This window comes from Lagenorhynchus albirostris, chromosome 1 (assembly GCF_949774975.1).
Source record: "Lagenorhynchus albirostris chromosome 1, mLagAlb1.1, whole genome shotgun sequence".
In the NCBI taxonomy this organism is placed as follows: Eukaryota; Metazoa; Chordata; class Mammalia; order Artiodactyla; family Delphinidae; genus Lagenorhynchus; species Lagenorhynchus albirostris.
The window spans coordinates 129,706,709-129,719,617 of NC_083095.1; the positions used below are offsets into that span (position 1 = coordinate 129,706,709).

At 34.6% G+C, this 12,909-nt stretch overlaps 1 protein-coding gene across 1 annotated transcript in view; it reads right to left on the reverse strand.

Moving 5' to 3' along the window:
- Nucleotides 1-12,909, reverse strand: part of MYO9A (myosin IXA) — a 266,091-nt gene that overhangs the window by 205,171 nt on the left and 48,011 nt on the right. The window contains exons 3-4 of the mRNA XM_060153325.1: nucleotides 7,627-7,721; nucleotides 5,047-5,109 (exon numbers count right to left, since the gene is read on the reverse strand). Coding sequence (XP_060009308.1) covers nucleotides 5,047-5,109; nucleotides 7,627-7,721 — 158 coding nt within the window. The remainder of the gene's footprint in view (nucleotides 1-5,046; nucleotides 5,110-7,626; nucleotides 7,722-12,909) is intronic.

The window sequence follows — 12,909 nt, forward strand, 5'->3', positions numbered from 1 at the left end:
AATACACAAAGAATCATCCCAAAATTCAGGCGGTGGACTTTGGGAGCAACTGTAGACCTGGGGTTTGCTGTACACACTGACTAGTTTCTGATGTACATGTTTATCTTAGTTTAGCTTTTAGTGCTTGTTATCATTGGTGGATTTGTTTACTGGTTTGGTTGCTCTCTGCTTTTCTTTTTTTAATTACTTTTTTATTTTAATAATTTTTAAAATTTTTTTTATTTTAATAACTTCATTTTATTTTTTCTTTCTTTCTTTTTTTTTTCTCCCTTTTCTTCTGAGCCATGTGGCTAACAGGGTCTTGGTGCTCTGGCTGGGTGTCAGGCCTGGGCCTCAGAGGTGGGAGAGCCGAGTTCCGAGTTCAGGACATTGGATCACCGGAGACCTGGCCCCACATAATATCAATCAGCGAGAGCTCTCCCAGAGATCTCCGTCTCAATGCTAAGACCCAGCTCCACTCAACGACCAGCAAGCTACAGTGCTGGACACCCCATGCCAAACAACAAGCAAGATAGGAACATAACCCCACTATTAGCAAAAAGGCTGCCTAAAATCATAATGAGTTCACAGACACCCCAAAACACACCACCGGATGTGGCCCTGCCCACCAGAAAGACAAAATTCAGCTCCAGCCACCAGGACACGGGCACCAGTCTCCTCTACCAGGAAGTCTACACAAGCCACTGAACCAACCTTACCCAGTGGGGGAAGACACCAAAAACAATGGGAACTACGAACCTGCAGCCTACGAAAAGGAGACGCCAAATACACTAAGTGAAGCAAAATGAGAAGACAGAGAAATATGCAGCAGATGAAGGAGCAAGGTAAAAACCCACCAGACCAAACAAATGAAGAGGAAATAGGCAGTCTACCAGAAAAAGAATTCAGAGTAATGATAGTAAAGATGACCAAAATCTTGGAAATAGAACAGAGAAAATATAAGAAACATTTAACAAGGACCTAGAAGAACTAAAGAACAAACAAACATTGAAGAACAACACAAAAAATGAAATTAAAAATTCTCTAGAAGGAATCAATAGCAGAACAACTGAGGCAGAAGAAGAGATAAGTGACATGGAAGATAAAATAGTGGAAATAACTACCACAGAGCAGAATAAAGAAAAAAGAATGAAATGAATTGAGGACTGGTTCAGATACCTCTGGAACAACGTTAAACGCACCAACATTCGAATTACAGGGGTCTCAGAAGAAGAAGAGAAAAAGAAAGGGACTGAGAAAATATCTGAAGAGATTATAGTTCAAAACTTCCATAATATGGGAAAGGAAATAATCAAGTCCAGGAAGCACAGGGAGTCCCATACAGGATAAATCCAAGGAGAAAGATGCCAAGAAACATATTAATCACACTATCAAAAATTAAATACAAAGAAAAGTTATTAAAAGCAGCAAGGGAAAAGCAACAAATAACATACAAGGGAATCCCCGTAAGTTTAACAGCTGATCTTTCAGCAGAAGCTCTGCAAGCCAGAAGGGAGTGGCAGGACACATTTAAAGTAATGAAAGGGAAAAACCTACAACCAAGATTACTCTACCCAGCAAGGATCTCATTCAGATTTGATGGAGAAATTTAAACCTTTACAGACAAGCAAAAGCTAAGAGAATTCAGCACCACCAAACCAGCTTTACAACAAATGCTAAAGGAATTTCTCTAGGCAGGAAACACAAGAGAAGGAAAAGACCTACAATAACAAATCCAAAACAATTCAGAAAATGGTAATAGGAACATATATATCGATAACTACCCTAAATGTAAACGGATTAAATGGTCCAACCAAAAGACATACACTGGCTGAATGGATACAAAAACAAGACCCGTATATATGCTGTCTATAAGAGGCCTACTTCAGACCTAGGGACACATACAGACTGAAAGTGAGGGGATGGAAAAAGACATTCCATGCAAATGGAAATCAAAAGAAAGCTGGAGTAGCAATTCTCATATCAGACAAAATAGACTTTAAAGTAAAGACTATTACAAGAGACAAAGAAGGACACTACATAATGATCAATGGAACAATCCAAGAAGAAGATATAAAAATTGTGAATATTTATGCACCCAACATAGGAGAGCCTCAAAACTTAAGGCAAATGCTAACAGCCACAGAAGGGGAAATTTACAGTAACACATTCATAGTAGGGGACTTTTAACACCCCACTTTCACCAATGGACAGATCAACCAAAATGAAAATAAATAAGGAAACACAAGCTTTAAATGATACATTAAACAAGATGGACTTAATTGATATTTATAGGACATTCCAACCAAAAACAACAGAATATAGTTTCTTCTCAAGTGCTCATGGAACATTCTCCAGAATACATCATATCTTGGGTCACAAATCAAGCCTTGGTAAATTTAAGAAAATTGAAATCATATCAAGTATCTTCTCCGACCACTATGCTATGAGACTAGATATTAATTACAGGAAAAAAACTGTAAAAAATACAAACACATGGAGGCTCAGCAATATGCTACTAAATAGCCAATGGATTACTGAAGAAATCAAAGAGGAAATCAAAAAATACCTACAAACAAATGACAATGAAAGCACGCTGGCCGAAAACCTACGGGATGCAGCAAAAGCAGTTCTAAGAGGGAAGTTTATAGCAATACAATCCTACCTCAAGAAACAAGAAAAATCTCAAATAAACAACCTAACCTTACACCTAAAGTAATTAGAGAAAGAAGAACAAAAACTCCCCAAAGTTAGCAGAAGGAAAGAAATCATAAAGATCAGATCAGAAATATATGAAAAAGAAATGAAGGAAATGATAGCAAAGATCAATAAAACTAAAAGCTGGTTCTTTGAGAAGATAAACAAAATTGATAAACCATTAGCCAGACTCATCAAGAAAAAAGGGAGAAGACTCAAATCAACAGAATTAGAAATGAAAAAGGAGAAGTAACAACTGACACTGCAGAAACACAAACAATCATGAGAGATTACTACAAGCAACTATATGGCAATAAAATGGACAACCTGGAAGAAATGGACAAATTCTTAGAAATGCACAGCCTTCTGAGACTGAACCAGGAAGAAATAGAAAATATAAACAGACCAATCACAAGCACTGAAATTGAAACTGATTAAAAATCTTCCAACAGGGGATTCCCTGGTGGCACAGTGGTTGAGAGTCCGCCTGCCGATGCAGGGGACAGGGGTTCGTGCCCCAGTCTGGGAAGATCCCACATGCCGTGGAGCGGCTGGGCCCGTGAGCCATGGCCGCTGAGCCTGAGCATCCAGAGCCTGTGCTCCACAACAGGAGAGGCCACAACAGTGAGAGGCCCGCGTACCGCAAAAAAAAAAAAAAAATCTTCCAACAAACAAAAGCCCAGGACCAGATGGCTTCACAGGCGTTTTCAAACATTTAGAGAAGAGCTAACACCCATCCTTCTCAAACTCTTCCAAAATATAGCAGAGGAAGGAACACTCCCAAACTCATTCTATGAGGCCACCATCACCCTGATACCAAAACCAGACAAAGATGTCACAAAAAAAGAAAACTACAGACCAATATCACTGATGAACATACATGCAAAAATCCTCAACAAAATACTAGCAAACAGTCCAACAGAATGTTAAAAGGATCATACGCCATGATCAAGTGGGGTTTGTCCCAGGAATGAAAGGATTCTTCAATATATGCAAATCAATCAATGTGATACACCATATTAACAAACTGAAGGAGAAAAATCACATGATTTCATACATGGACATATATACACTACCAAATGTAAAATAGATAGTTAGTGGGAAGCAGTCGCATAGCACAGGGAGATCAGCTCAGTGCTTTGTGACTAGCTAGAAGGGTGGGATAGGGAGGGTGGGAGGGAGGCAGACACAAGAGGGAAGAGATATGGGGATATATGTATATGTATAACTGATTCACTTTGTTATATAGCAGAAGCTAACACACCATTGTAAAGCAATTATACTCCAATAAAAATGTTAAAAGAAAAATACTAGCAAACCAAATCCAGCAACATGTAATAAGTACTATACATACATCTACAAATCAAATCTAGCAAGATAACAGAGAATCAGTTTATATAAGCTCTGGATCTTCTCCTGCCATTGATTCTTCAAAACCAAGGAAACCAGGCTTATATCACTACCACTCTATTAAAATGTGTTAGAAAAAGTTACTAATAACCTTCTAATAGCCGTATCTGTTAGCTCTACAAGTCTTTAGGAGGCTATTCTCTTCCCCAAACTCTCTTCCCTTCATTCTGAAACATCTCTAATTCAGATTTCCTCATCAGCTAGCCACAAAAAAATTAACAGAAAAGTCTGAGTTCTAGTCCTAAGCTTACAGGTAATTAATTATGATAATGTTTAATGAAATTTTATTATATATAAGGACTACACTGAGCATTTTATAAACGTTATTTCATTTAATCCTCTAAACAACTTTAGGATAGTTTTCCATCTGCAAAATGAGAAAAAGTATATAAGAAGCATATAAGTATATAAAGTTAGGTGATATGCCAAAAGCATATCCAATATTTGAATATAGGTTTGTTTAACTTCAAACTCTGGCTCTTCATTTTGTCTCATTATAACATGAAGCAAATCATTTACCTCTCTGGTATTTGGCTTCCTCATCTAAAGAAAGTTACATATATGTCACCTCTGAAATTCCATATACCTCAAAGATTACAATGAAATTAAGAGCTTTATTAAAAACTTTTCTCAAATTAGAGAAAGAACATCAAGACATGACAAAAGGTCCAAAGGCAAAACGCTCACAAAACGATACCACCTGAGATACCACTATTTTCCTGTTCTGATAGTTTGCCTAGAATTTAGAAAGGACAACATTTCTATATACCCATTAAAAAAAAGACCTCCTAGCAGCTTCTTAAAAAGTACAGTATTCTGCCCATGAGAGAAATAGCAATTATATATAAAGTTATACATGGTATAAACTGAGTTAAAGGTCATAATATACAAAGATCTGAAAAGTCAATCTACATGATACAAATGTTAATTCGATCTAATTACACAAATTAAAATATGTACCGTTCATTATGCTCTTGATAAACGAGTCTGGACTTCTCCAGTAGATACTTTTCAACATAGGCACTAGAAGAAAAATAAAATTGATTGATATAAATAATAAAGCTTAATATAAAGTAGACAAATATTTTATCAGAGAAGATGCAAAAGTATAAAGAATACTATCCAGAGTACATGTAGCACTGGTGTTGGTGGTGTAGTGGTGAGCACAGCTGCCTTCCAGAGTACATTTACCACTATAATTGTGTTATGGACACTGTTAGTGTCATCCACATTAAGTTCATAAACTCCTAAGTCTTTTTTTTTCTTTCAATAAAGCAAAATAAAGTCAGAAGTTCAAAACATGGCACATAAGACCCTCCCGTGACAAAGACCTTACATTCTTTCTAGGCTCAATACCACTGGACATCCTTTCAGATATTATAGTTTGACCAGACTACTAAATAAGGCTCAAAGATATACTTTTTTTATATATCCATGCTGTTGCCACATTCTGGAATAAATTCTGGTAAGTAAGTTTATTATTTACCAATTTACTCAGTAAGTATTAATTAACTGGGCACTGTGCTAAGCACTGTTCAAATACAGAAATAAGTGATATACTACCTGTCCTCAAGGGGCTTACAAACTAGTGGAGAAAACAGGTAAACTAGCAGCTATCATGCTGAGTTGATAGGGTTTATTTTACAGCAATGACCAGAATATTATGGATGTACCAAGAGAGACACATAAGATTCAATCCAAGAAGGAAAAAGGACGTAAGGAAGAACTCACATAGAGGGTGAGTACATAGCACTTATTAATATGGATACAAAAATCATAAATAAAAACTAGCAAGCAGAACACAACAACCAGTTTACATATGTATGTGTATAAACATGTCTGTGTGTGTACGTCTGTGGGTGTTTGTGTCTTTGTATTGACCAAGTCAGATATCTTTTCCCCAGGAATGCAAAATAACAATAAAATTAATAGATCCCAAAATGAAGATCAAGCTAATTTCCATAGATGCCAAAAAGGCCTTTGATAAAATACAATAGCCGTTACTGACAAAAACACTCAAAGAAAATTAAAATCAATGTTTAATTCATTAACACAATAAAATGTCCTAAAGCCAGTATTTTACTTAGTGAAGAAAATTAAAGGCATTCACACAAAGGTCTAAAACAATATTATCACAGTATAGGAGTATGTAATCAGACAAGATAGAAAATAATCAGAGATATAAGGAACAGGAAAAAAATTTAAAGTATTTATTTATGCAGATATGATAATACACCTAGAAATGTTAAGAGAAACAACAGTAAAACTAATATAAACAATAAAATAATTCAGTAAGATAACAAGATATAAAAATCAGTAGCCTTCACATATACAAATAATATGCAATTTTAGAAGATATAATGCAAGAGAAAAATCACACTTTAATAACAACATTAAAAATAAAATAAGATACTTAGGAATAAACTCAACAAGAAACATAAAGAAACTAAAAACACTTCTAAAAAGCATAAAGATGTCAATTACCCAAAAATTTATTAGTCCAATAAAACCAAGCCATGAAAGACATGAAAGATCCTTCAATACCTATTGCTAAGGAGCAAAGAATCCAATCTGTAAAGGCTATATACTATATAATTCCAACCATGTGACATTCTGGAAAATGCAAACCTATTAAGAGTGAAAAGGTCAGTGGTTGCCAAAGGTTAGTGGGTGGGAAGGGATGAACAGGTGGAGCACAGGGATTTTTAGGGCAGTGAAACTATTCCATATAATACTGTCAGGGTGAATACATACCTTTATACATCTGTCAAAGCCCATTCAAGGTACAACACAAATGGAACACACTAATGCAAGATATTATTAAGAGGGGAAACTGGGGGACAGGGTGAAGAGGTATATGGGAACTCTCTGTACTTTCTATTCATTTTTGTCATAAACCTAAAACTGTTCTAAAAATAGTCTATTAATTTTTTAAAAGTTATAAAGAATATTGCTGGCACAACCAGAGGACTCTGATCACAGACTGTATAATAAGAATTATTATTATGACAAAATTAAATATCTTAAGTATAAAATAGTATTAGGGCTCAAGAGGGAGGGGATATGGGGATATATGTATACATATAGCTGATTCAGTTTGTTGTACAGCAGAAACTAACACAACATTGTAAAGCAATTATACTCCAATAAAGATATTTTTAAAAAAATAGTATTAAGTAGGAAAATGTCATTGTGGTTGCTTTAGGAAATACAGTAATTAGGGGGTCAAGTTACCTGCCCAACTTACTCAAAAACAATATTTTAAAAATGAATGTAGAAATAATATAGAAAAATAAAGCAAATGCATATAATTGTTAAAAATTTATAAATCTAAGTTAAGGGTATATGGGGGTTACACTATTCTTAGAACTTTTCTCAGGTTTGAACTTTTCCAAAAGAAAGAAATAATTGAGAAGAAAAAAATTTAATATAAACACTAATGTCACTATTCTCATTAAAAAGCAAATGAACAACCTATGGTTTATGAAGGGGCAATGGCAAAAATATAAACACGCTCCAAAGTCTGCTACTGCTACTTACCCAAGTACAGTGCCTGTTTCTTGGTAATTTACTTGAATAAACTTGCCAAAACGACTTGAATTGTTATTATGAGCTGTCTTTGCATTTCCAAAGGCCTGTCAAAATAAAGAGTTCTCATTAATTTTATTTTTTAAAAATGGAAAATCCTGCTTAAATCAGCTCAAAGATAAAATAATGTTAAAGAGATAGGAGAAAAGCAATTCACTTTCATAGTTCAGGTAAAGTAAAAGAAAGCAACTAACATTTGAAATGAAACCAAGTAGACAGCATTTTACGCTATTCAGTAAAATAAATCTTAATTTTAAAAATTTATTGCTGGGCTTCCCTGGTGGCGCAGTGGTTGAGAGTCCACCTGTCAATGCAGGGGATGCGGGTTTGTGCCCCGGTCTGGGAGGATCCCACATGCCGCGGAGCGGCTGGGCCCGTGAGCCATGGCTGCTGAGCCCGCGCGTCTGGAGCCTGTGCTCCGCAACGGGAGAGGCCACAGCAGTGAGAGGCCCCGCAAAAAAAAAAAAAAAAAAAAAAAAATGTATTGCTCATTACAAATCAGATTTCATTTTCACATTCCAGAGCCAGCAAATATTCTTGATATATTTATACATATGTATTTTTTAAAACTTGCTTAACTGAAATAGCAATGGGCTAGGAAAAGAATAATTACATCAAAAGAATTAAAATTCTAGAACAGTATAAAGGAAATAAAGTTTCATTACATAATGTACTACGCTTTATTATATCTACTTAAAACAAAATGACAGTACTATTTTAGAAAGAATGAAAAATATATGTTTCCTAAGTTATAACCAAAAGTATACACCATGCAATGAAATATTACCTAGCAATAAAGAAGGAACTACTGGTACAGACATCAACACTGACAAATATTAAACATTATGCTAAGTGGAAGAAACCATACACAAGAGTACATATTGTAATATGAAATTCTAGAAAAGTCAAAACAAGAGTAACAAGAAGCAGATTAGAAGCTGTCTGGGAATGGGGATGGGGGTGGGAAATGTCTACAAAGGGACACAAGGGGTAATGAAAATATTCTATGCTTGATTGTATGATGGTGGTTACAGGGTATATGCATTTATCAAAATTCACTAAACCATACATTTTAAATGGCTATATTTTATTTCATGTTATATCTCAATAAAATTTAAATTTAAAAGAACCCACTGTTGAACTCACATATTCAACAACTTAAATGAAATCTTCAAGACATAATGCTGAATAAAAGAAGCCAGTCTCCAAACACTACATACTGTATGATTCCATTTATATGACACTTTGAAAATAAAAAAACAACAACCAGCAATGAAGAATAAACAAGTAGTTCCCACAAGTTATGGGAGTATGGGAGGGCAGAGGGTATGAAGATAAGGAATAGCATGAGGGAGTTTCATGGGGTAGTGGAACCACTCTGTACCTACACCCATAAATGGTTACACAAATTAATATGTTTACAATTCATAGAATTTTACTGTAAAGTTATTTCTTTTAAGTTTAATATCTACTTTTTAAAGTAAATCATTAAAAAATAAAGGCAAATAAAACACAATTTCAGATATACAAATCTGAAAATATTCATCATTAAGTGAACCCACACTAAAAGAACTAAGGAAGTCCTTCATGCAGAAGGAAAATGCTATCATGTTCAAATATGGATCAACGTAAGGAATAGAGAACAGTAGAAATAGTAACCACATGAGTAACTATATAAAATACATTTTATTACTTAGACCTCTTGAAAAGATTACTGAGAATGAGATCAGAGAAAATGGTAAAGATCTCTGAAATTCCTCTCCCCTTCATAAAACAAATAAGACTAACAAAAATTGTTATTTGTCAAAAGTAACATCAACTTTTTGATTATTCTAGAAATTAACAAGGGCTTGGAATAATCCTTTGTAGAAGAACATTTAATCAAGAAAAACAGCTGGATCTCGGTAAGAAAAGCAGGTATTGGTGTCATTTTAACTTACCTGATTACCAATTCCCTCTCCCTAGCTCCACACTGAAGAGAAAACTGACACCCTACGATTACAGGGTTTTTTTAGAAAAAGCAGTCTAGCCTAGAAGCCACTGGAAAGATCAGACTAGGGTTAGAGTTAAAGCCTTCTCCCACAGATAACTCACAATTTGACCTATTTGGCATTTTCCTAGAAAACCTCATTCAAAGGGCTATCTTTCTGTGACCTGACTTGAAGATCACTCACTGAGAACAACCTTTTCCCACAGGTGTGTTTGTTAAAAAAAAACCTAAAAAACAGAGTTGCCACGTGATCCACCGATCCCACTCCTGGGCATATGTCTGGAGAAAATAATTCGAAAAGATACATGCACCCTTATATTCATAGTGGCACCACTTAAAATAGCCAAGACATGGAAACAACCTAAATGTCCATGGACAGAAGAATGGATAAAGATGTGGTATATATACACAATGGAATACTACTCGGCCATAAAAAAGAATGAAATAATGCCATCTGCAACAACATGGATGGACCTAGAGATTATCATACTAAGTGAAGTCAGAAAGAGAAAGATAGCAATATCATGTGATACCACTTATATGTAGAATCTAAAATATGACACAAATAAACTTACTTACAAAACAGAAACAGACTCACAGGCACGGAGAACAAATTTGTGGTTACCAAAGAGGAAAGGGGGTGGGAGAGGGATAAATTTGGAATTTGAGATTAGCAGATACACACTACTACATATAAAATAAATAAACAACAAGGACCTATTGTATAGCACAGGGAACTAACCATATACATATCTTGTAATAACTTATGATGGAAAAGAATATGAAAAAGAATATGTATATATACATATAAGTGAATCACTCTGTTGTACACGAGAAACTAACACAACATTTAGAAATCAACTATATTTCAGTACCAAAAAAGAGAGCGAGAAAGAGAAAAAAAGGAAAAAAAAAATGGTGATGCAGTGGTTAAGACTCCATGCTACCAACTAAGGGTGCCCAGGTTCGATCCCTGGTCAGGGAACTAGATCCCACATGCATGTCGCAACTAAGAGTTCACATGCCACAACTAAGGACCTGGCGAGCTGCAACTAAGGAGTATTAAGGAGCCCTCCTGCCGCAACTAAGGAGTCCACGTGCCACAACTAAGAAGTCCACATGCCACAACTAAGTAGCCCACATGCCACAACCAAAGAGTCAGAGAGCTACAACTAAGGAGTCGGCGAGCCACAACTAAGGAGCCTGCAAGCGGCAACTAAGACCCAGTGCACCCAAATAAAATAAATATTTAAAAAAAAAAAGAAATGGTGAGAGCAGACATCTGTGTCTTCTTTCTGATCAAAGGGAGAAAGCTTTCAGTCTTTCACCATTAAGTATGTTGTTAACTTATAATTTTTAATAGGTGTTTTTAATCAGATTGAGAAAGTTCCTTCCTATTCCTAGTTTGTTGAGAGTGTAGTTTTGTTTATTTGTTTTGTTTTTTTAATCATGAAAGGGTGTTGTTTTTGTCAAATGCTTTTTCTGTATCTATTCTGATGATGGTGTGGCTTTTGTCCTTTAGTCTATTAATATTGTATAATACATTTATTTTTGTATTGTTTAACCAAACTTTCATTCCTTAATATAAATCCTACTTTACCATGGTGTATACTTCTTTTTATATTTTGCTGAATTAAGTTTGCCAGTATTTCTTTAAGAATGTTTGTGTTTCAAGGTATATCAGTCTGTAATTTTCTTTTGTTGTGGTGTCTTTGTTTAATTTTGGTATCAGTGAAATATTTTGGGCCTTATAAAATTAGAAAGTGTTCCTCCCTCCTGTTCTATTTCTTGGAAGAATTTTTGAAGGATTTGTGTTAATTCTTCTTTAAATGTTTAGTAGAATTCATCAGTGAAGTCATCTGGTCCTGGGCAATTTTTTTTTTTTTTTGGAAGTTTCTGACTGCTAAGAAACAGACTCATAGACATAGAAAACAAATTTATGGTTACCAAAGGGGAAAGGGAGTGGAAGAGGGATAAATTAGGACTTTGGGATTAGCAGATATAAACTATATACTATATATAAAATAGATAAACAACAAGGTCCTACTGTATAGTACAGGAAACTATATTTAATATCCTGTAATAAACCACATGGAAAAGAATGTGAAAAAGAATATGTATGTATATGTATAACTGAATCACTTTGCTGTACATCCGAAACTAACACAACATTGTAAATCAACTATACTTCAGTAAAAAAATTTAAATTTTAAAAAGGAGAGGGTTAAACCTGGGAAAAATGTATATATATTTTCAAAACATGTCTGATAAAGGATCTGCACCCAGCATACACAAAGAACTCTCAAAACACAACAATAACAAGTTGGGCAATAGATTTTGACAGACACTTCACCAAGGAACATATATAGGTCGCAAGTAAACACATGAAAAGGTGCTCACATCATTAGTTATTATAGAATGCAAATTAAAATCATGAGATACCATTGTATACCTATTTGAATGGCTAAAATTAGAAAGAATGACTATATCAAGGGTTAGCAGAGATATGGAATAACTGAAACTGTATATACTGTTTGGTGGGAATATAAAATAGTATGTAAAATTTATACATAAGTTTGGCAGTTTCTTAAAAAGTTAAACAGATACCTATCATATGACCCAGTCATTCCACTCCTAGCTATCTACCCAAAAGAAAAGACAGCATATGTCCACACAAAAACTTGAATACTTTCTGTGTTATAGCCAAAAACTGGAAACAACGTATATGTCCATCAAAAGATGAATGAATAAACAAAGTGTGGTATATCCATACAATGGAATACTGTCTTAGCAAAAGGAATCAATTATTGACACACACACAAAATAATTAAACCAAGTAAGAGAAGTCAAACATAAAACAGTACATACTACATGATTCCATTTATATAAAATTATAGAATGTACAGACTAACCTACAGTGACAGAAAGCACGTAAGTGGTTTCTTATAGATGAGTGGGCTAGAAAAGGTGAGAAAGAGGCATTACAAAGGTATATGAGAACACTTTAGGGATAATGGATATGTTCAGTATCTTGACTGTGGTGGTGGTTTCATGGGTATATATCAATACATATGTCAAATTTATCCAATTGTACACTTTAAATATGTGCAATTATACCTCACAAAAATCTCTTTCAAAAAACAAGTAATATTACCTTTCCTTTCAGCTCTAAAACAAAAATAGTGTATTCTCTTTCCTTTCTACCCTTGATGGTATTACTTCTAAAACACAGAACTAAAAAATTT